Below are 24,962 nucleotides of genomic sequence, written 5' to 3'. Positions count from 1 at the left end.
CTACCGCATTAATTTAACTCCAACAGCAGGGAAAAAAACCAGCATCATCAATTCTCACGATTTAAAATGTACTAGTTTACTTTCAACCGTTACATTAATTTTCATAATGGCCAACAGTTTTCAGTTTCAGATTAGGGAAAACATTGCAGGCACTTAATATAATTTCCTTTAAAAGATCACTATCACTTTCGGACATCGTGTTGAGATATTTATTCACGTATTGGCGATCATTTTTAATATTCAGTTGACGCAGTTTGGTGAACCTAACCGAAAATTGTATCCCTCATACAATTTTGTTAAACTGGTCGTCTGCTGTTCGAACTTCCAGGTGTCTCGATTTTGATTGGCTACCGCGATGACGTTAAACGCGTATGTAATAGAAAGGTCCCTCCCATCCCTGAATAACATGATAGAAAGGCTAATGATACACATATATATTCATGTTAATAAATAAATTCATGGTACGACGTTCTTGTAGCTAGCCACGTGGGTTTTGATGAGATGTTGATGACTTGTACTAAACTACGAGAACTCCAACTAGAACTTCTAACAGGTGTCGTAATGGTTTTAATTTTTCTTTGAACAGATAAGATTTTAAATTGACAAACCATAGAATATATAGTCCAATTACTTCTAAACAAAAAATTTAAGAAAGTCACGGGTACAAAAACTATTTTCATTTGTTCTTTTGGTGAATAAAACAGCCCGTGGCTGTTTCCGCGTCAAAAAATAAGATCCTTCGTCTCGTACTGTACCTCTTTGTCGCTGTTTGTGACAGCTAGGTCCCGGGGAAATTTCTATCAAAGTCGAGTAAGAGTTGGGGTGTGATGGTCGGTAAGATACCGCGAGTGGAGTACCAGTATAGTGGAATGGTAAACCCCTTTTCCCCCACTTAGACGCGCAATCTTTAAAGACCGAAAAGAAGATGACTTTTTGGTTGGGGAAAGAACCACCGCCAGATAGTTCTTGCCCTATATATATATAAGTTAAGCGGAACCCGAGCGACTAAAGAATAAAAAGAAATACAAACCAAGCTTCCGAATTTTATAATGGAAAAACGCCAAAATGCCCTCGAAGAAGAAACCCTTTTAATATCCCATTTCGAAACTGAAACCAAGATCTTGAGTCGTCTTTGTAATAATGGTATAGTTTCGCTTCAGGCTTGAATATCCTTATAAAAAGAGAGAGAGAGAATAAAGTTCACGGAGAAAATGAGATAAGGGATGAACTCTATTCTTTTGAATGACGTTTAATAGAAAATTGAAATCGATTAGTTCTTGACTTTTTTAAAACTCGCCTAAATGTTCCTTAAAGTATTCTTATAATTATTACGCGGTAATTCGAAATGCAAATTTGTTTGACACAATTTAAGTTGGGGGGATTGATGCCTCCCTGGAGCCTTTTTTCGTGTCACCTGGCTTTTAAATTGAAAAGTAAAGAACCTTGTTGAACAACTTTTGTACGGTTCCCAATAGGTCTATCTAGATCGATGAAGCATCTTCGGTGAAATACACTTGGCTTATTCGCAGTTAGTTCGCTAACAAGGCGGCTGATTCGGCAGTTTATCCACGCTTCCCATTCCTCCTCCTTACCCCGGGTCTCTCTCAATGTGCCAGCTCGTGGCACTGTACGTTACGTGCCCCGGAAAGAAGGCTTCCCCTCCACAATTGCCCGGGCTACGAATAATGAAGTTCCTTCAAAGTTTTTTCTTCCGTTCACTCAGGGAGGAGTAGAAACGGAGACCTATTCTTTGGGGTGTACTATAGTATAGGAAAACGGGTCCTTTCGGGTCACGTGGGCTACTGTTTCTATATTGAGTTGCAATTTCACGCCCTCTCTCCAACACAAATGTACTGTTTTCCAAAAAAAGTCCCGTACTAACGGACTAACTTGGGGAATAGCACACTTCCTCTGGTCCAAAACCAGTTTATTAATTGCTTGGACCAGTTTTTAAAATCAATTATTGGGGGTTACTGGTTATCGTGCCCAGTTTATTAAATGCAAATATATAGAAAAACTAAGAGGGCAGGTCGGAGTGTTTTGCGGGAACTCTGATGTCGCTTGACACGTGATAAGCGACAACCAACGGTTGTCAGTCCACAAAAAGCGTACAAATGTTGCTCCTTTTCTACTCCTCCCTGACTGACTCAACCTATCTTCTTGCTTTCTGTCGTCGCGTAGAAAGAAGTGTTTCGTTAAAGACATTGACTTCTCTTACCGGCCGAGTCTTCGTAATTGAGTTTGTTGAGACAAATCAAAGTCGCGGCCGAAAATTAAAGGGAACAGAGTTGCCAAATTGGGCCTCAAATTCCAAATACATGTCCCATATACGAAAAAGGGTCTTGGGCTTACGCAAACAATAACACATCGGACGAAGCGTTTCGTTTCCCAGAAGGATGTTGTTTTGTTTAAAAATTCAACCATAGAGGAATTTTACGATGAAATATAAATCCTAGCAAACTAAAACTTTATTTCTAAATTTATCCATCGCAGTTTAGCGTAAACATTTGTATTGTCAGAACCTTGAGATATTTGGGTAAATAAAATCTCGCGGCGAAAGAAATAGAATTTTATTTTCCTAAAATATTAAACCTCTCTCTCTCGCGGAGAATGCTAATACTTCCCACGTGAAAACGCAATTAGGCGATGAAGCGCTTTACATATATTAGGCCGCTGTACCGCTGGGCTTTTTCCATACGCGAGAGCCAATATTCCTATTGAATCTACGGCGGAAAAAGTTTCCAATCCAATTTTGCATTCAATTCCTTTTCAATTTCACACCGGTAAATTTCTCAAGGTGAGGTACGTAATACGAAATCAATATTATATAGTAGTAAGAGAAAATAGGTTTCTAACCCTTTAGGGCAAGCTATAGGTTAAAAAACGTTATCGAAGGTAAAAGCCGAGAAAGTTTCCGCCCAGCAGTTATTTGCTTTTGGCGCAAATCGACTCCGCGTGAGCCGAGGAGCTAGAAGAGAAAGCGAACCAAGAAAAATAGAAAGATTCCATTCTTCTAAGAAACTTGGCAGGTGTCGAAGAAAATCTTTTTTCCCAGCGCTCCATACTGGACACTAAAGTGGTCAGAAAAGTTTCAACAGCGAAGAGATATATCGAAAAAAAATAATTAACAGGTGCAACGAACAAGTTTCTTATCAGAAATCTGGTATCGAAGATGAGATGGCGCAACTACGTTATTAATAGGAATAGGCGAACCAAGGGGTACAACAATGCAAACCACCTACTTTCCCTACAAATTTTGCTTTCCTTATAAATTTTAGGGATTAGCATTATTTGTAGCCTTGAGTCGTCAAAGTGGGAGATATGTCCGAAGCTACTATGGCCATTTAACCATTTGAAGCAAATTTTATATCCTACGAATGTCTGGGTGGCAAATTCTTCGATCGAACGCGAATTTCCGCTTCCGTAGCATCTTGTAAATTGTCGGAAGTATTGACGGAAGATACGAGATTTAGCAAAATAAGAGGAGGAAAACAAAGTTGAAACTATTCAAGGTTGATTGTCACGCGTAAATATAAAGTTTCTTGTTTACAAGACGAAACACATCCCCGGACAAGATTTCCTCCCTGACGTTCATCACCCTGCGCTGGAGCGCGTCTAGCGGTAACTCCGTCCAAGTTCAAAGTGATCACCCTATAAGCTAACAGGAAAAAAATGTTGAATGGAATTCTGGAGAAGAAGACGACCTCGTCCGCGTCTCGAATCGGAACGCTATTCCCCCAAGGGCTCTTAGGAGGACTTCCAAACTAGGACGTTACTCGGGAAAGGACATATATATTTTGGTCGGTGTCTGGTAAGAGGCTGGGGAGTCTCGCCCCACTGGCTTGCCGGCCATACATCACCCAGTCCCTTCGGAACCACCACGAGAGGATAACCCCGCTGTTAGCCGCGTGGGTCGTTGCGTTTCTTCTTACAATAAAGAGAGAAGATTTCCTTCACTCTCTACCAATCTCTCGTCCATGTCCCACGACCGCGCGCTATAAATCGACGGATTATTTTTATCGGGGAAACCGCCAAGAACTCTCTCATTCGAAGCGAGTGGTTTCGACTTACAACGCGGCAAAGAGCCTCGCAGTCCAAGATGGCAAGGAAAAAGAAAAAAAACCCTATTCGCTTCCTAGCTTCAAGAACACGCCTCAGTGACTCGGGTCCCTACAACATCTCGGAGATATCTGGGAGTCAAATACTAAGCTTACACGTTAAACTGACCTAGGGGGTAACCCTAATCTCTTCTCGGATGAGAGAAACCGTGGAAGGGTCCCAAAAATAGAAGATAGACCACTTCTAATCATTATTAAGGCACGCTTTACTTCTCTACAAAGTTTTCTTAAAGAAGCTGCGATACCTACCAAAGCGGGATGATCTCAGACACTCGGCATCGCGACCCCCATTGAGATCATCTATGGAGCGTCTGTTTTAGAAGCGGACGACCCGCGGAGCTCGTGTTGGACACTCTCCGTCTTTCGCGATATTTCATTGACATTCCAAAAGGTGACCTTAGCCTCGTGTGGGCCGTATCCGCGTACATCAGTCTCGTACTAACAACGAATAAAAAAACTATGAAATAAAAAACAACCAACTTTAAAAAGAACTGGATACCTTGGGGTTTTTACGCCACCTTGCCACCGCGGCAAACCAGTCCAATCTCTTTTCGAGTATTCTTATTATACAAAGGGTGTTAACGTCGAAACAACCTTTCTTATTCTTGAGCCGTCGTAAAAAAACTAGCCAGCTATTCGTTATAAGTTGTTATTAAATATTTTTTGTAGAGACTGTTTTTATTTTAGCTTTAGACTGGTGCTTCGAGGGAAGCGAAGATAGGATAAGGTGACGTCAGTTTTTTGCCTTTTCATTCATCGGGCTACGGTCATTTTGTTTTTAGATCTCGCTCTAGTCATCTTTCTTCTATGTTTAATTAGTTACGTAATATTTAAAAACTCTTCGTTAGTAATTGAACGAAAAATTGTTCAAATGGGAAACGTACCACAAATTTAATTAATCGAGGAGACCACAATATATTTTGCGAGATAAATTTAGCCGGAACAAAATAGTGAAAGGCAAAATTTCATTAGTGGGAGTATAACGAACCTCCTTTGAGCGATATACCTATGACGCGTATGCCCTAACTCAAAAATCAATAGAGGCTTCAGTTTTAATTAATTGCCTGTAAAATTAATATTCGATCGGTGTTTCCGGGCATGCTGGCTAGTCGAGGGAACCACCGCAAAAGCAATTACTAATAATAATAGCCAAGAACAAATTTCCGATTCAGAAAATGACTCTAGCAGAGAAGATTCATTCGATATTTTGATTAACGTCGCACGCCCCTATTGAAATAATTAAATGAACAATTAAGCGCCAGTTCGTAACTAAGTCCAAATCATTTGCGCGTAAGTTTATAACATACGTTGCGTAAGTATAACACTATCATTTCGTAATGCTAGAGACTGAGAGCTAGTTCGAGAACGAGGAGAGAATTTACTACACTAGGTTACAATACGTGTCTTACTATTGTATTACTTGCCATGCCCTGCTCTCATCGTAAATATTACGAATTTTAACTACGTGGTTATGAATATTGAAATTTCTTCACCGACTGATATAAAACGTAACTCTTTCCAATGGTTGTATGCTAAACCGTATTGAGGTTTTGGAGCGGAGAGAGTGGTGTGTGTAATAGGCCTAATAGTCTCGAAGCGGAGCGCATCTTCTATCATTTGGGAATTCAGAGCGATACAAGTGGTAGCAGGTGTTAAGGGAATCGTAACCGGGCCGCGAACCTTGAGATAGAGAAGGAGCCGACCAAAGAAGGAACTAGCTGGAGGGGGTGAGAGAGAGCGAGAGGTCTTCCCATCTCGGATCGATGCCGATATAATCTCGGCAGAAGGGGAGCTTTTCATTTCGTCGGCGTCTCCGTCCGACGTTGCCAGCCAGCGGCATTTAGTTACTGTCAGTCGTAAGATCCGGACGTCGTGGTACCGAACTCTTAGACGAGCGAGCGCGTGTTGTCCCTTAGCCGGCCATGAGCGGCAACGGCATGTCCGTCGTACTGGCATCGCTCCTGGTAGCGTGGACCATGGCCGCGACGACCTTCTACGTCCATCCCGATTACGCCGAAGGGTCCGGTAAGACGACCGAACAAAAAGGCCAAATAAGTCAAGAGGCCATGGGACGCTTACTCAAGGTGTTTGGTTTGAACCATCCTGGTCACCGAGAAAGACATTATACGCCACCGCAGTACATGCTCGATTTGTACAACGCCATAGCGGACAGCGGGGGTATTACGCACACTGTTAATCCGTATTACGCCAATATAGTTAGGAGCTTCCCAGATAAAGGTACGTACCACCGTAATTCATTAATGCGCTTGTTTAAACAATATATGTCCACGTTGCCTTTATACTACCGAGAAAACGAATCGGTTGGTTCTTAGTTACGGCTTAAACATCCCTCTGTAAATGACAGTGTCGGGGAACTAATAAACATCCCTATTAAATATAATCAAAATTGTAATTTCCATATCATTCCAAATACAGAAACATTATTTTTACGGAGTGCCGTGCGAGATACACTGTTCCGTTACATTTATTTTTAAGTAACTAAAGATGTTTTCAGTTTTAGATTTTCACAATTCACGAACTTCGCGTTCTAGTTTTTAGCTTCCGTGCGAAACAGTCTTAAATTTGAGGTTTTCGTGCGTATATCGAATTGTTTTTTGGGTTCCCCACCTGTACGATCAAAATTATATTGCCTGATTTAAAAACCTCTCTATGTTTTTTGGTAAATCGAACATATCGCGAAAGCGCATTCACTTTTAAATAAATCCACTAGAACATTTTATTTTATAAACAGTACATCTTTTTGATTATTTATTTAAAATATGCTTCTTGAAACTTAATAAATATTAAATCAACGTTGTCCTAAGTATCGGTATCAAAACAACGCCCCCGAATACCTGCTTATAGCGAAGCGTGACCTGGCTTCGAGAAAATTGTGTTTTCCTTAAATAATTTAAGACTTTTTCCAGTTAAAATTTCATAATGTACAACGAAATGTTATGATACATAAAATATACACGATCGTACTCTTCCTACTCAGCGAATTTAGTTGTTAATCCATCTGTATTAACATAAGTTTATAAGATATGTTGGCCATAAGTTTGTCTCTGGTTACTAAGAAACAAAGTGAAGTATAAGTCATAGATTCTCGTAAAGCGACGCCCGGTCAGGCGCTGTCCAATTAAATCTTATTACAGAGCATAACGAAGTATAGGAAGTGGCATACTTATGGAACAGGTATTAACAAAACGTTTTGCGAAAAATATACGACTATATTAAATCTTAATATAGATAGAACAGTTAAACCTTATAAACAGTCCTCTATTTATTTATTTATTTTTTGAATGAAAAAGCGACGCCAGAATTTTGTGAGAAACATTAAGTTGTATACGTTTTAGATAAACACGCTGAACTATAAGTAATCATGAATAAATATTCATTCGAAATAATAGAAATCTGTTATAGCAGATGGACAAAAAAAAAGGTGAGTTTATAGTAACACGCGATGAGAGAACCAATTTTGAAAGACGCCTCTCGTATAGAACCATATGATTATCATTAGAGTTGTTGAACGAGTTTTGCACCCGTTCCTGCGCCGAAACTAAGTCTTACCCGCCCAGTAGATATTTCATCCGAGTCCCAAGGGGAAAAATCTATTTGTAATGATGAAATGAAATATTTTTCATTAGTTGAATATTTTCAACTTCAATTGAAAAAAAAAATTATTTCAAAAAGAAATAATATGAAATGGTTTTTCGATATTGATTTCAATTGATTTTTATGTACCTCGCTCGTCATATTCTGCGTTGCTAAGTAAACTAGACCAAAAAAATAACACTAAGATTTACATATAAAGTAAGGCGTATGGTTTTCCAGTTGTTTTATTGGTTTTTACGGTTGTAAATCCATTAACCCGACGATACACGTTAAATATAAGTTAATAAGCGGAATTAAATGGGTCCAGGCTGCTTTACTAAGCTAAAAATGGATAAAATTCCGAACTAAATTTTAAGATATATATTTCAATAAAAATCGAGCAATAACAAAAGTTAAAAATTAATTTGATCTATTAATAAAGCGTGACGTTGTGTTTTTGACTATCCCATTAGAGTAGATCATTAGGACTTCCGACATTTACTGGTGTGTTTCTATATAACATGTTTTAACATCCACTTAAAAAATAAATGGCTGTTACATTGCACTATATTCCGTGGTGGTCGATATTTCGGATAAAAGCCAGTTTGTACGCCTACTAACAGCGAAATTCACTACTAGCTGATTAAATACGAGCTTAATGGACTTTAATGGCAATATACCTCGACTTAATTTAAGAATGACACGCCTACCGCAAGAACCCCATCATATCAAGAACTGTGACCTTTATTGTGTTTATTTGCCATTAAATTTCTCGTAACTTTATTGAATAACATACCTTATTAAGTTCTCGTTATTAGTGTTTCGTTACTAGTTATTTTCGTACAAATGCTTTAAAAAATCTTTTATAGGTAATGAATGAATAACATTTTTTATTGATGATATTAAATTTAATAGTTAGGGGGTTTAAATTCGAATTTTTACAATATCAGGTGTTTATTTACAAGTGAAAACTATTAAATTACATTACAAATCCCGCTTAAACCCAAATTTAAAATTTAAACTCTCGGTTAAGTCAATATTAACTCTAAAATCACGTAATAAACTCGGATTAATTCACGACGAAGGAATTAATTTCGTTCTCCATTGAACATTTTAGTTCGAATTTCCCAACCGTTAAATTGCCTATGAATCTTTACGCGATGGTTTTCTTTTTGGCTATAAGCAAAGACTATCCATTATAAAGACAACCTCCTTGTAATAGCCAGATTAGCCGCTTTTGTCCTCTAAAGCTTTCGTCTTTCAATATTTCATATCCCCCCTCCCCCCCCCCTCTATTCAAAATGGGCTGAACGTCGTGGACTTGTATAATGAAAGCGGACCTAAAGTCATCAAATTATACTCGGACGAAAATTGCTAGCTATATAGACCTTTAACAGGCAATTTGAATATGAATGACCCGGGTGTATTAGACCCCGAACGTTTCAGTTCAGTTTAAATCTATTCCTCCCTGTGGTATAGAAGTGCGTGGCCACACTTCATGCACACACCACACACACACACACACACACATATACACACATATATAGGAATTTAAAATGATTTCACCTCGAAAACTTACGTTAAACTTTAAATTTCCCTCGGGTAGAGTTTCAACTTTGAAAAAAGAAAATAGATGACAAAATATACTCAAAAGTTCTTGACTAAAGGTAATTTATGTAAAAAAATACTGTAGGATGATAGCTCGACAGTTTGGTGGTGATTACTTGTACTTGATTACTATGTACTATATTTGCAAATGTATTACATTTCAACATAAGTTCGTAAGTTCATATGTCCCTTAAGTTTGTCACTGGTTATAAACTTATAATTTCAACTGCACGCTTCTTTGAACTACGTGTTTTAATTAAAAAAAATTCGAGGAACTATCTACTCTCAGATAATGAATTTCATAACTGTCAAGGGAACCGATTTCGCTGAGTGAATGACCCCTCGAAATTATACGAAATCTAGAAAACCTATCTATTTCACCATCCCGAAAATTGCGCTGGAATTTCCGGAGCCCGTAAAAATACTGTATTTCATAATATCTGTCGTGAAATATTTGGAGCTTCTGTTTTATTATCTGACTACCTAGGCGTGTTTTCCAAATTTGGTTTTATCCTGTTTTGGTTTTTCTTTTTTTTCGTTTGCTGGCCAGAGTGATAAAGATAGTTGTTAACGACAATTTTTCTCTAATTACCAGCTAGGCCCTAGCCCCCAACAAAAAAAGATAAGGCCACGCGGCACGAGCCTGTTATTACCCAAGTAAAATAAAAGAAAAATGTAAAACCAACGCCGTTTCAGATATGAAGGTATCTTTTTTTGCCGTTGGGGTTTTATTTCTCGCGCTTGCCCAAAGAGCGTTTAAAATATATGGATCTTACGCCGTTTTAAACATACGTACCCAAAACATTTTTTCTTTTTTCACTTCATCCGGAGAGATACATAAAGATATCTGCGTCTCCAGGGTCGTGTTCTCATCTATACTCGTACATATGATCGATTGATATTCATGGTGTTTTTGAAAGGAAAGACAGATTAATATCTTTGGGTGATTTCGAGTTGAAATTGTTGAATGTTATTTGAAAATTTGCTACAATTAAGGGAAACCGTTGCGGTAGTATTTTACGAATGACCCCTGAAATTTAATGAAGAAACTAAAAGACTATGCTATCCCTAAAACACTCTACACATAATATGGTGCACTAGCTTTAAAAGATGGTCTGTTACATCATTAAAATTTTAAATGATTTGAGTTCAAACCGGTGTGAGCCAGCTTGGTTTCTATCTTTAGTTAATTATATTTTTTACTTAGTACGTAAGGATTTTTTAATTAAAATTATTTTTAAGAATTTATATGAATTAAGGCACGATTAAACTTTTTGTGATTTATGCCAAGGATTGAGTCAGACCGATTTCTTGAGTAACCAGCGGCGATTATGGAAAGGAAACGCGCTTATAATCGACCTTACACGTTAAGTTTTGGTGGGAGTGGAGCGTTCAACTCAATCTTAAACGCGCCATTAACAGCTACCAAGTGTCTTTGATCGGTCAACGTGACTCTAGGGAATTTCTAACTGTCCCGGAACCGTCCTTATCTCTCTGTCTCTTGGACATATCCGAACAGGAACGTTTTAAAGCTGCAATAAACGTTTTGGAAGCGGGGAGCGGGGAGCGAATGTATATGGGTGTCTACATTGGGCGGGAGGGGTCGAGACCCTCGGGGAGACCATTTTGACAGAGAATTCGCCAAGAGAAGGAGAAGACAGGGCGCCATTCTTCATCTATTAAGGCTGCAGAGAGTGAATTTGCAATGTAAATCAGGGCGGCACTTTACCTTACTGGCCTCGAAGCCATGGCCCCGAAGACATGGAACCGGCCTCGAGATTCCCCCCAACTATTACTGTACCACTGAAAGAATTACAGATGAAAAAAAAAACGGGCCACCGCTTTGTCTCGACAAATTTTCACGAATATATGGCTCTAAAAACAAGCAGGGTGGTTTTGTTAAGGTTTTACGTTGGTTAGTTTTGAGCTACCAACGAAACTTACCAATTGTATCTGAGCTAGTGAGCTTAAATACACTATTACCGTCAGTTCAAAAGATATGTTCTATACGTTTGTAACTGAGAGCTTGTCATGAAGTGACGTAGGTCATAGGTTCTCTGGTGAGGCGCTGTCAAAGGCATAGATGGACTGCGAAACCGAGTATTGTCAATTCTCAAACTAGCTCGAGCTCTAAGTCTCCACCACTACGAAGTATAACCTAGGTAGTCTCATACTTATGGAACACATCTTAAAAAACTTACGCTATTACTCGATGGTCAGATACCGTTAAGTTAAATGGTTCTTTCTATTTTAAAAATGTAGGCGCTTTAAAGAGTTGATTAAACTTTAGTTAGAAATGTACAACTACATCTTAAAGGCGCCACGAAAAGGTATACTCTCGCGTCATATTAAAGAGTCATTCTAAAGAAAGTTTCTTCAAACGGAAAAACAATTTATTTGACAATTGAAAAAGGCCTAGGATGGAACCACCGTAAAAATTGCAAAGTACTTTCTCGAGAAAGTAATCGAGGACAAAAAATAAAAGGTTCGCGAAATCGTTTTAACATAACATTTCAAAGACGGTTATAGCTCTTCCATTTTCTTCTATACCCAAACTTGAAACTGTTGGTCTATTAAATATACTTTTTTTCCTTTTGCTATATCTAAATGGTTACAACCTGAAAAATCTATAAATCGATTACGATATAGACTATTCCAATCTAGTCACTCGTGACGGGGTATAAAATGTTTCGTATACTCTTTCGGTAAAACGCGCGTGACCGTTATGACGTGCCCAACGTGTGGTTCCGGTAGAATAACGCCTATTGATCAAGGGCCCCCCTTTCGAATATACGCTAGTGTATCGTTTAGTTTTATGTAATAAACTAAAATAGTTCTTACTGGGGTTGGAAGAAACGTATCGGATATTATTTACCCATAAACGTTTCTACACCAACCAAGTCTCAACAACACGACGCGTAATAACAACTCGGTTTCTCAGTTTTTGAATTAGAAATCGATTCTACATCGAAGAGTAAAGGTTCCGGATAATACACCGTGTTCTCCGCTACTGTACAACTTCGTATCAAGCTCTCAGTAACCACTGATAAACTTATGGAACATATCTTATGATATTAATTAATCGTGTAATGACAGGAATCTTTCTAGATTCAACTGGGGTTGCGGTCGATCTCCTATGTAAAAATTTTACGAAACTCATTTCAACGTTCGCGTGATAAACGGTATGATCTCCTGAATAGCAAGCAATCTCGCGTTAAGCTGTGCACGGTCGATAAGACTTGTAAACAGAATACACTTTCCGCTGTAAACAACATTTAATAAAGACACCCCTTCCCTCTCCCTTCTGAAAAACTTTTATAAAAAGTGATTTTAGACAAGGGAAAAATGGAAAAAAAGAGAGTGAATATAGCGAAGCTAATTACCGTGAAACGTTTGGGTGCGAGTAACACGCGCCGTCAATTAAAAAAACAGTGTAATTGAAGAAGCCGCGGCCGGGTATTGCACGAACGCCGCCGCATTCTTTAATACCGCTCTTAATGCCAAAGGGATATAAGCCAGTTTTGATTTAGAGCCTGCTGCTGATGGACTGACTATAGAGGGCTTTCCTAAATTTTTGTCATTCCTCGGACATTCTTGCATAATGTTTTGTACTCTATCCCAGATATTAGAAGAAAGGGACTTAACACTCCATAAATGGAAATAAGATGAAACCAAGTTGACTTTCACATTCTAGGAACGGGTTAAAGTTAGGCATTTATATAGCGACGTTTTTGTAACTTTGATAAAAATTGAACCACACTCCAATTTTGATTTTTGTAGTATTTTCTTAAAATTCTTTACACGGTTTAGGATAATTATAAGCCTTTTGAGTCGAACTAAGTTAATTGAAATTGAAAAAGCGGATCATCTTTTCCCTGAGTACGTTTGTTTTTACTTCTCCCACGTATAATTGAGACGCCTGGAGGAATGTTTCATAATTAAACCAGCACCCCACCATGCAGGCCCTAGTATTCCGGGTAAAAATATGATTAGTCCCTCGAATGCAAACCCTGCAGAGAAATACATTCCATTAACAAAAGGGTTTGTACGTGAGAGCCACGCCATTTGGTTAACATTTTCAATAGGAAAACTAAACTTTTTGGAAGCCCGCGGAGTTAAGAGTGACGCTGCATGGAGATGCTCTGAATCTGACATATCACCGGACGAACCCTGTAGTAGTTGTTGTTTTCAGACAAAACCCTCGATCCGCCGCTCTTTAAGCAATTAACGCGCTTCAAGGCCGCTGAATTAAGGGTGCTTTGTTTTAATTTAACGTATTAGACGCCAAATTAAGCTACTGTAGTCCGCGTTGTAGATATTTTCCTAGAATTAATTTTTTTTCTTCATTATATTATGAAAAATGGGTTTCTTTAATCGAAGAGACGTCGGCTGGTGAGTAGCCGCAAAATTCCCTGTGTAGTTCAAGAAGGTTAATAGAGGAATTTAAGCCTCCTGTTTCGCGGGAATATAAAAAGGAATTTTTCCTCCAGTACTCAAGCCTAATTATGAGTTTTTTGTTGCCAGTTGTTTCGCAAATTCGAAAGCGTGGATTGTGATTGTAGGAGTGAAGTCCTGTATTATCTGTTTGTTACGAAATATGTTTGGTTCGATCAAATGGAAATAAATGAAGACGTTTTGATTGAACTAAACGTATGGGTTCTTTTTAATAAAATGAAAGTGTATATAGTCAAATCGATTGATCCGTCGATACAATCTTTTTCTATCGACATATAATCTACTTGGAAAGTGGGTCAAAAAGGGATTAGTATATAATTTCCACATTTATAAAGCAACCCAACTAATACGAGTTAAGCGCTTGCTAGAAAGTATTCGAGCGCCTAGACATCAAAGTCGATATCCGAGAAGAGAAGAGCTAAGACTTTTGGGAAGAACGAGACATTCTAAAGCCTCCCTTGATATACACGGCCTTTTTTTCTTTTAAAAAAAGTACCTACAGAAGGTGGGCATCTTATGCAAAGGAAGAATTTATAGCTGACGGACTCTAGACTATCATTAGTAGCACCTGCTTCTCGTCTCTCTTTCTCTCGTTGCCATTGAATCTTCGGCGGACGTCGTGCGTCGTAGCCCATTTTACGGGACAGCCCCTGACTTTGACAACGCTCGTGATACTGCAGTTTCCACCAGTATAACCCTAAGTAAAAAAATCCAGGCGCTCGTAGTCTGTTTTGGAGGTCTTTGGGATATCTCGAGATTGAAACTCTTGGGTCCTCCCCATTGACGACCCAATTCTCGCTTAAGCTATCCTATCAGGCTGATAGATGACGTTCTTCTTATGACCGTATCGCGTCTTCCTTTTCCATTATAACTAACAGCTATAAAATAAAGAGCCCTCGGTCCTTATCTAAATTCCTATTAAATACCAGAGGGAGTAGTTAATCCGAGATTATCTCGAGCGCTTGTTCTTCTGTATGATATGTTTAACCTCGCGCGATTGCGCACTGAGACATGTGTGTCTTAAAGGCTTTCGCGTCATACGGTGTCAAAAATTATCTTCACTTTCGCTCGTACCTAAAATTTGTCAAACTGCGAAAAGTTTTAATTACGCGAAACTTACCGCGCCTCTAACAAATTTCGCTGTAGAATTTGCTCGCGTGTTAATGTAGCAGCTCTATACTAAGAGGGAAAAGGAACCCTCTGTCATTTATGGCTACTAATTCGGCGGGTCCTATAGCAACGGAGACATTTAACGGGGTCATTTATAAAGAGTGATAAACCCAAACGGTGTCCGCGCGTCTCTATGGTAACTTCGCTGGAAGTTCATCTCTCCAACCTTTTCGTGGTTTCCAATTACTATCTAGTTGGCCAGAGGGGCCACAACGGAGAGCTTTCTAGGAAAAATTTGTCTTCATTTAAAGTATCCTATTTAAAATTCGAAAGACAAGAGGTTTCCTTTGAACGACAAGAGACAAACTCCATAGTTTTAAATTGCTTAATAATAAGTTGTAAATTTGAAAATACACCTAAAATAAAGCCGATTTTTCTTAAGATAAGCAAATCATTATTTACGCTTTATAAGGTTATCACGTAATTGTAACTTATTTGGGCCTGGGTTTGCATGTATTCCCACAGCAGTTCTATGAAATTTTTGTTTCGGTTAAAATCTGTTATCATAAGTTTGTTACTAATTACGAAGTGAATGAGGTAGGTCATAGATTGTAGTAAAGTGACGCCTGGTGAGGCACCGTCAAAGGTCTAGTACAGACTAAATAGGAAGATGGACTGGAAAACCATATCATAGTCAATTCTCGCTTGTCATTCTCGAACTAGCTCTCAGTAAGTTTCTAGCATTTAGAAGCGTAGGAAGTGTCATACCGGAGGCTCCGGTCATACTTATGGAACGTATCTTATAAACTTATGGGTTACGTAACAGCAGTCTGGATGTATTATTATTGTTGCAGAGACATCCCACCCGCTCCGTTTCTTCTTCAACATGACGCCTAATATTCCATCCAAGGAACGAATCCTAGAAGCGGAATTTCACTTATATAAGTTGAAGCCTCGTCCCAGAATAGCGGACAGGTATCCGGACCCAAGGACTCATCTGTTAGAGGTAAAATCGACTTTAAGAGTATATTTCTCCCGCCTTATATTTATTGACACACGCGACCATCTCGATTACGAAGAAAAAAAACCCCTTCACCTTTTATCGAGAAAGTGAACTAGCCGAGAGAAACATTTTTCCCCCTTCGCTTCCTCGAATCGAAGATGAAAGTCGATAAAAAGGTTCTAAAATATTTATTTTTGGCCTTCTAACACTTTTTTTAGGTTCGGATATATCAAATAATGTCACCAGGGAAAAGCACCACCGAGGAAGGAAATCGACTATTGGACATACGCAGAATTAGCGCTCATTCTGTTGGTTGGGAAGTTTTGTACGTCAAACCGGCGGTCCTTGATTGGTTTAAAGACGATAAACTGAACTTTGGTAAGTTACTTATTTAAACGCGAATGAACAGTCAATATAATCACAAAGCGTCGTAATTGTAATATTATTCTTCCCAATATCAAATTAACATTTGGTGCAAGGTTACTAAACCGAATGACATACGCGATAAATAGTTCCCTCGTCATTACTCTATTAGCGCTAAACTAGTAAACGTTGAAGCCCTATATATCGTCTTTGGAGCAACCTACCGGGTGTTACGCCTTAACCCTATCTCACCCGCGATCCCTCTTTTGAAAAGGTCTATTATGACATTACTAACTCCTCTCTATTTAAGACACCTCTAAAACGTATCAATGATTGTCCATAACTTATCCTTTCGTACATAAATTTATGATATATCTACGTCAATGTATTATTGAATCACGTGGTTTAAGAAATGCGACTTTATTTCAATTTCAAAAACTATAAGGCGTTCAAAAAACACTTAGGGCCTCTTTTTCGTTTGTAGTAAATATCTTTTGGCAGACCAGAAGAAGTTGTAAGGGGGTTAGGAAGATACTGAAGACGCGTTGTTGGCGGAAAGATTGGTCGGGATGAAAAACCACCTTGGGTTGAGCCGCGGGAAAGAACGGACGACTGAGCGGGTAATTCAATATCGCCTTACAGTGTCAACATTCATCAAGGGAACAAATAGAAATGAACAATTTATTCGACGCTTGGCCAGGCCAGGCCGCGCGCGGGCGGCAACTCCATCAAAGCTACGGATGGACACGTTCTTTCCGCTAGTGGCCCCTTTTTTCTCCTCCATCTTCTTATTGAATTAGTCCCAAACCATCTCAATGAGGAAAAGAAGACTCTCTTGCCTAGGCTGGCGCGTGTCAAACTCTATAATAAAAAAGCCGAGTGAAAGGGAATCTAATTTTTCATTAATCATATTCTGAGAATTTATTTCTAAAATAAAGCCAACCCCGCCTCATTTTGAAAGGATCACGTGTTATAATATCTTACCAAATTAAGTTCAATATACGTGATTTATCAGAAAACCATGATTTGAAGTAAAAACACTCGTCAACTAGTCAAGAGGAAGTAGATTACGGGGTCGGACCGTGTTTTAAAATATGATATTAACTCCAAGCGATGAATTTCTGTTTTTTCGCATGTCCACGCGTTTATAACGAACGAAACGCGTTATCTTTGCACTTCGCTACACACCCACGATCCACCATCGAATTTAGAGCTAATTTTCTTTATTAAATAAACGCGTACCCTTCTGTCAAATCTACGAACGTCAAAAGCGTAGACTACACTCAAGCTTAAATTCCCTTATTTACACTCTCACTTAAACCTCCTTATAGCTTTATGACACATCCGAATTCAACTATATACTCAGTCTCGTTTCTATACACTAGTAAATTTCCTTTTCAGGATTACTAGTGACGGTGAAAAACATGATGGGTTTACCGGTGGAAGACGGTGTCTTGAGATTCGCTAAACGTCATCAACATCACGTCAACAAGCAACCTATCCTAGTGGTATTCTCGGATGACGGCAGACCCAAGCAATCTACGACAATCAACAAAATTGGCAAGTGCTAAACCACCCTCAGTAGTAAGAGTGACTAGCAGCTTCGCCCCATTAATTCTCTCGCTCTATCTCGTTAATTATCAGAAGGCCTACGTGTAATAATTAGCCGAGAGACCTACATATCCCTTTAAAAGGCTTCCCTAATTGACTGAAGCTAAACAAATTAAAGTTGGAAGCGAAATTATCTTTGGAGCGCGGAGAAGCGCCGCGCCGCCCGGCCTTAAAACTTAGCGGGCGTTGACGCTGCTCATTAGAAGACTCTGTAAGAGATAGAGAGAGGGGGGGGGCGTAAGCCCCAGCTCGCGTATTGATCGACAGGGAACAGGCTTACAAGCGCCTTTCTAATGAGTTCAAACTCTTGGATGAATCGCCAAGCCCCTTGTTCGACAACGTTGATTAAGGAAAGGATTATATGAAAAAAAGAAAACTTCGCATCCAATATTACTACGTTTAGATTCTCCTAGTAGTCCAGGGAAAGACTTGGCAAATTGTTTCAAGTTTTGTAAAAATATTTTAAAAGGTTTATGATGGGTACCTAATATTCATTATTTAAATATCAAACAAAGCGTACAATAATTAATTTGGGGAATTCATTAAATCCGCGTTCAACTTCAACTTTGAAATTCAGTCAAAACGGACCATGATGGCGTGATTAATTAGACAACAATGAAAATTAGTTTCTAGCGATAAGACTTTATACCGTACGTTATCAGCGCTTCTAGGAATGAATTGGGTCGAAATAATAGGTACTTTTAATGGAAGGACGCGGTTAGATCGGAATATGACATATTAATACGCGCCAAAGGTGGCACGTGCCGCGTTCGGTGTTTCGAATCGAAAACGTCTACACTCGTTCCCCCCCCCGCTCGCAAACTTCGATAATATTTAAATTAGCAGCTAGCACCGAGCGCGTGTATTGTATAGTATTACACTCGGCGGTTTGGCCACTAGCTGGCCTCGAAGATGGGCTCATGAATATGCACAGGTTACGGCTTCCGGTCCAATAAACTGGGACCTCGAAACCCGCGGTTTACGGGCTTGTATCGAGGAAGGTAGATTCCCGGGACTGACTTTAAATATCGAGGGCTCGGACACTATTTCGGATTTTTACTTCAATTTAAAACGCACGCTTCCAACGAGATTTCTATTTCGGAAAATAGTTTTTACATTTGGCCTAATCTCAACTTCTTAAATAAGAATTGGCGTTTAAAATTTCGAGCGCATTGGCGGACGAGTGTCGGATCCCTCGTACTTAGCGAAGAGAGTAAATAGGGGGTTGAAGCGTTCGACCCTCCTTATGGTAGTTTATAGCTATAACAGTAAACTCCGATTTATAAAAGTATAGAATTTCTATCCTCTATTCACCTATTGGAAGAGCAGCCTTACCGTCTGTCCGTCCGTCCCTCTTTCGCAAACTTAAATTTCTCTTTTGAATTGGCTTGTTTACAATCCGGCAGCCCGGTAATACGCTTCTGAATACGCTCCTTTGTATACGTACACGCGTTTTCGCTTTTAGAAGCTATAACGATCGAGGAAGGGAAGTTCGAGCCAGCATTTGATCGATTTTTCAGAAATTGGGATGATATATTTTGGTGAAAGTCAGGTTCTTGGAGAAAATTTTACTAACGTTTGCTAAAAAGACTCGGTCGAATGAGTGGGTCGGTAGAAACCCCTTTTTCGAGATATCACTACTGAAGTTTGCTTCGCATGCTTTATCAGCTTTGAGGAATAACGAGAGCGCGGTATACTCGAAAGGCCCGGCCATCACGCGTTAACGATTCTTTCATTTCAACCCTTTTTTTTATTATTCGAGTGAATGCCTCGATCCAGAGTTCATCCTGACCGAGATATGTCTATACTGAAAAAAGAGAAGTATAGATAAACAGGGTGTTTGTCAAAACGCTCGGAATGAGTCGAAAACATCAAATTGATATTACCCTGAATGAAAAACTTGTTTATCAAATTGTCTTCATTCATTCTCAACGCGAAATGTTTACCAAAATGTCAACGTTTCCCTATCCTGTTTCGCGACGGAATAGATCGATAACTTACTAATTATCAAATGCCATAGACACCCGTTGACATCACCAGACATTATTAAACGTCTACGGTATTAAGACTATACTTCAAAGATAGTTTCTTAATATTTTGGTCTGTTAGAATTATATCGGGAGTAACCTTTGTTTCCGTTCTAACCCTTCTGGTACGAAAAAGCCACTTCTATTAGTAGCCGTCCTTTATTTCTCTCTGACAGACGGAGACCTCTGAATTCCCTTCTAGGCAGGACATAGTGTTAAAGGCAATAGGCCGAATCAAATAGCGATCACTTTTAACAGCCCGCTGAAGTACTCTTGACCGAGACGGACTCGAGGGCGAGGGAGCTAGCTTCTTTTGGGGGGGTTGTCGGTTCCAGGATAAATCCGTGGTGAAAGACGCTCTCCACCAACCTCTCCAACTCGGAATTAATCAGTTCTCCAGCGCTACGGACTTTACCCAAGTGATCGTGTACCCGATTAAATGTGGGAGGAAATTGAGCTGGCTTCTTCATCCGCCCTAGGCCTACCATCCTTCGGCCCATGCTTACGATAATAATAGCGCGCGCGGTAGCTAAAACTCTTTCGGGGTTTGGTCCATTCCCCTTTTTCACCCTTTACCGAAAGACAAAAAGGCTCTTTTAATAGAGGAACGGAATATATATTGGTAAGATAGCGAAGGCCACCACCAATTCGATATATTGATTTCAACTTCGAGCGTATACGAAAAAAATTACTTCGGAAGCGTCGACATGAAAGAACTTGGTAATATACTAAAAGAGAAACTAATCCATATATGTTTAATAGATTGATTGTGACGCGCTACGTTGAAGCAACAGTCTTTACGCCTACTGTTTAATATTCCGTTTTATTTCAATAAAGACGTAACTATACTTTATCCATTTTTTTCCAAAGATAAAATGGAATATGAATAGAAATGCTAGGCAAATTATTCGAGGGAATGTCAATGGAAAACTTTGCGTGTAAATAGAAAGGAAATTATGTAAATTATCTGAAAATAAGGCGCCGAATGAGATTCCTTTCCACTGAAAAATATAGTGTTTCTTCCCCTCGATGTAGTCATAAGCAAATTTTACTCTTTTTTTGAAGCGTATTGGAGAAATGTCAGTTTTTACAGATTTACCAGACCGCAAATATATATGTAAAACAAACTAATTTACATAATTATCTTTCCACCCGATACGATAGTTTCTTGTATTAAGGTTTAATACTTGCCTATAATAAAATGAAAAGAACTCGACGCCTTTTTTTTAAATACAGATTTCCGTGACTACGGTTACCCTGACCTTTCCTTCTACGGCCATCAACAAACAGAGTCCAAGACCGAAGCAGCGCCATCCGTTTCGGCGCCTGTACCAGTTGGTCTCGTTGTCGAAGCCCCGAACCCGGAAGTAATTGCCGTTAGCGACACCATCGAGCCACCACCAGCCGAAATGGTGGATCTGACGCGAATCAGGAGATCCGATCACCCTGGAAAGTTAACCAAGGACATTCCAAACAAGAACCTGTCTCAAGGCGTGGGTTGCACTAGACACGAATTGTACGTCGACTTTGAGAAGATCGGCTGGTCTTCCTGGATCGTCTCCCCCAAGGGATACAACGCGTATTACTGTAAAGGAGAGTGCGCATTTCCATTGGGTCAGAACCAATGGCCCACGAACCACGCGACGGTACAGAGCATAGTACACGAGCTGAAATTAACACCCGACGTGGGAACGCCGTGCTGCGTCCCTAACAAACTGTACTCTATTAGTCTCTTATATTTTGACGAATCGGGGAACGTCATATTAAAACAGTACGACGACATGGTCGCGTCGAGCTGCGGTTGTCATTAGCGAGCCCATAATTGAATTCCCAACGCGAAACGACTTTAGCAATATAGTTTCAAGCTGAACGGTGCAATGTTTTTCCTTCTTACAGAAGGAAAACTATAACTATTAACAAAATTCCCTTTGACTTTTAACGATTAAAACCCGGTTTAATGAATAATGTAAGAGAAATAGTTCAACAACGCCATAAATATTTTTGGTTTTAAAGGTTATTTATCTCGAATAATGTTATTTTTATACTTTGAAACCAGCATTAAGATACCAAAAAAGGCTATGGTTTTTATGATAAAAATATCTTTACGAGAGTTAAGACTGCACGCGCGTATAACCCGTGTTTTGCGCTAAAAAGTGTGGATCATACCCGTTCGGCATGTTCAATATTTCGTGTAAGATTAATTTTCTCTTGGATTTTTGCGCCGTAAGTGCAACCCCACACCTTTTAGCTCAAAGTATTTAAGGTGTACGTGCCATTAGTATCACACGCGTCAATTTTAGTGCCAAATTTTGATAATAGACTCACGATTCAAACGAATATAGTGTAATTAACAGCTAACTAGCTTTATAAATTAAGTCTTATTTTATTGGTTGAGGCTTGACGTAAAAAACAATGCTGCGGAATTTATTTGAATTAAGAAATGTTTTAGCGTTGATTGCCTTTTTTTCACGCGCTCTCAACATACGTTAGAGTCACGTGTCTTGATGAGGTTTTACCGATATTGGGTTCATTATAAGTACATTTATTGTACAAAAAAAATCAAATCTGCACTGGTTATAGTGTGAATAATAGATTGGAACCTATTTGTAGAAATTGTAAATTTTGGAAGCGACGCGTTATAGTTGACGAGTGTAATCAACAATTTAATTAATTTCATTATGGATTTTTTCAGAATTTACTGATGTGAGGTCTCGATATTTACGCGACTGTAAATTAACCTTAACTGGCTTGAAAGAAATATTTAAACGTATAACTCGTTCAGCGAGTAAATTAAAATTTTGGTATAACGAGTGAACGTAATTAAAACCACCATATTTGCCCAGCGTCTAAAAACAATCTTTAAACCATTTGAGCAGGATTAAAAATAATTATAATAATAATAAATACAAAACTTTCGTGCTTCCAACTGATTAAAAATACAAATATGATATAATTAATTCTTGGAAATAAGACAATATTATTACTTAATATGATGTAAAATAATGTACTATTAAAATATTTCCATGATGTTTAAGCAAAAATCATATTTAAAAGACTGAGGAGATTTGGAAAAATATTTTAGGGAAGTTTATTGTTTCAAATATTGAAACGAAAGCGTTAGAAAATCTTTTCCAAGGTCTGAAATCAATAAGTAACAAATGATACCGTAAGTTTATAAGATGTGTTCCATAAGTATGACACTATAGAGACTTACAACTCGAGTTAGTTCAAGAACGGCAAGCGAGAATTGAAGTCCTACATTGGGTTAATTGTGCAGTCCATCTTCCTATTTAGTCTGTTATACTTACCCTTTGACAGCGCCTCACAAGAATCTATGACCCACCTCATTCACTTCATGACTAGCTCTCAGTAACCATGGTGACACACTTATGGCCAACAAATCTTATAAACTTATGATCCACGAAGATAATTCTTATAATAATAATAATGATGAGAAATGCCTTCTGTAGAAATGACGAAGGGGGTGCCTCACCAAAAACAAAATTGCCTGCAGAAGATAAAAACTTCAATTTTCAGAGCTTCCTTAAATTCGAAAGGACGGATAAGGAAAGATATGTATTTGGATAAATATATAGTTCACTATCCCGCCTCTTCTCTTTAGAGGATCCATTTTCAATTTGATTTCTAAAATTTCTCAAATCCAGGATCAACACTGCAGGGCTCGACTGTCATCCTTCAAACTGATAAAGGAGAGGAGGGCTCGGCCGCGGGGTAGACCAGAAAATGAATCAATATTGATACGAATTAGATACGGTAAATATAGGAAAATTTCCCCGACTGAAACTTTGAAGGGGAAAGAACCTTGAAGAATTGCATGCGCCTGCGAGTCAAATTAAAGTTGGAAAATATGCCTTATATTTGACCCGATTAGTTTGTGTTTGCTATAATTATTAATTAGATGAGGTTGTTGTCTCGTTACGTACGAGTCATTTTTGGCTCTGTTCATCAGCAGCCATGTCCACTTGTCTCTTTCGGCTTTGGTTCGTTTTACCTTTGCCAGTAGTTGACAGTTTAGTGGTAGAGAATGCGTGGAAGGGGCTTCAGTAGCACCTGTGTCACCCATAGGTCCGGTAATTAAGACCCGTTTTGAAGGGGAATATGGAGTCTTCTGCAAGAATTGTACAGTAAGTATTAACGGACCTTCCGCTCATCAAACTTCATATGGGCGTCTTAACGTGCGACAAAAATGCAATGCGCAAATAGTTAAGCAACGCTAACAGAGTAATGATAAGGGAACTATTTATCGCGTACGTGATTCGGTTTAGTAACCTTGCTATCTAAATGTATTTACGAGGGGGTAGCCACTTGAGAACTCAGGTGTACAATATGTCTTGAACTCAATGTACTGTCAAAGCTGAACTCTGAGTTCCGAAGGGTTTGAACTCAATGCACTGTCAAAGCTCAAATCTTTTGACCTCAGGTGTACAAAGAGATCCAAAGTGTCTACCCCCTCGTGTATTTATTACAGACTTATACATTGTATTCGTTTCTCCGAAATTTAATAATTAAGCTCTCCCGAAATAGATCGGATTCAAGGACAAAGAACTATAGTCTGCCCCCAAGGACCTAGAGCAACTATTAAACGTCGACATGCCAGGTAACGTATCCAATAACATATTGATCGGCAGAGTTTTATTTTTTGCTGAATATTCAAAGAGATATTTTCTAAGGCTTGTGTTACGTGTAAGCAAAAAGAAGTTCTCTACGCGATACCATATTTCCTTTACGGGCTGTACTCTTGTCTTGTTTACTTCCTCTATATTGGTTAGGGAGTAATATCTACGCTAGTAAAATTTAACAATATCGCGCTGCTTAATGGGATTCAATATAGGACCAGGCAAAAAAAGAGTCGGTTGGCGTGCGGCTTTCGCTTTCCAATTAGCTTCGGAGTCGACATTAGAAGCTCGTTTTGCATAATATATGGACGTAATCCTCTCGGGGCTCTCGAAACGATTTGCTTTCCGTCTTAATAGGGCCGCAATTAGACTACAAACAGATTCTTATCAGCGACTGCACTTAAAGAACACGCGCCATCGGAGAAAAGGGCCCGAG

The 24,962-nt window shown here is 39.0% G+C and overlaps 1 protein-coding gene across 2 annotated transcripts; it reads left to right on the top strand.

Moving 5' to 3' along the window:
• The first annotated feature begins 150 nt into the window (after positions 1–150).
• Positions 151–22,930, top strand: LOC149588906 (bone morphogenetic protein 7-like). Of its 2 annotated transcripts, none has more exons than XM_089862013.1 (5): positions 151–553; positions 15,740–15,891; positions 16,107–16,266; positions 17,653–17,811; positions 21,126–22,930. In XM_089862013.1, the coding sequence occupies exons 1-5, from the start codon at positions 502–504 to the stop codon at positions 21,698–21,700; spliced, it is 1,098 nt and encodes a 365-aa protein (XP_089718139.1). In that variant the 5' UTR covers positions 151–501; the 3' UTR covers positions 21,701–22,930. The 2 variants fall into 2 exon arrangements, with proteins under 2 accessions (XP_089718139.1, XP_089718138.1); XM_089862012.1 differs by lacking the exon at positions 151–553 and adding an exon at positions 5,707–6,356.
• The last annotated feature ends 2,032 nt before the right edge of the window (positions 22,931–24,962 follow it).

The sequence above is a fragment of the Phalangium opilio genome, unplaced genomic scaffold, assembly GCF_054372755.1.
Source record: "Phalangium opilio isolate 3A_F unplaced genomic scaffold, DU_Popi_V2 ptg000528l_1, whole genome shotgun sequence".
In the NCBI taxonomy this organism is placed as follows: domain Eukaryota; kingdom Metazoa; phylum Arthropoda; class Arachnida; order Opiliones; family Phalangiidae; genus Phalangium; species Phalangium opilio.
Note: the sequence above shows the minus strand (reverse complement) of the source record. Positions and strands in the feature narration are given on the sequence as shown.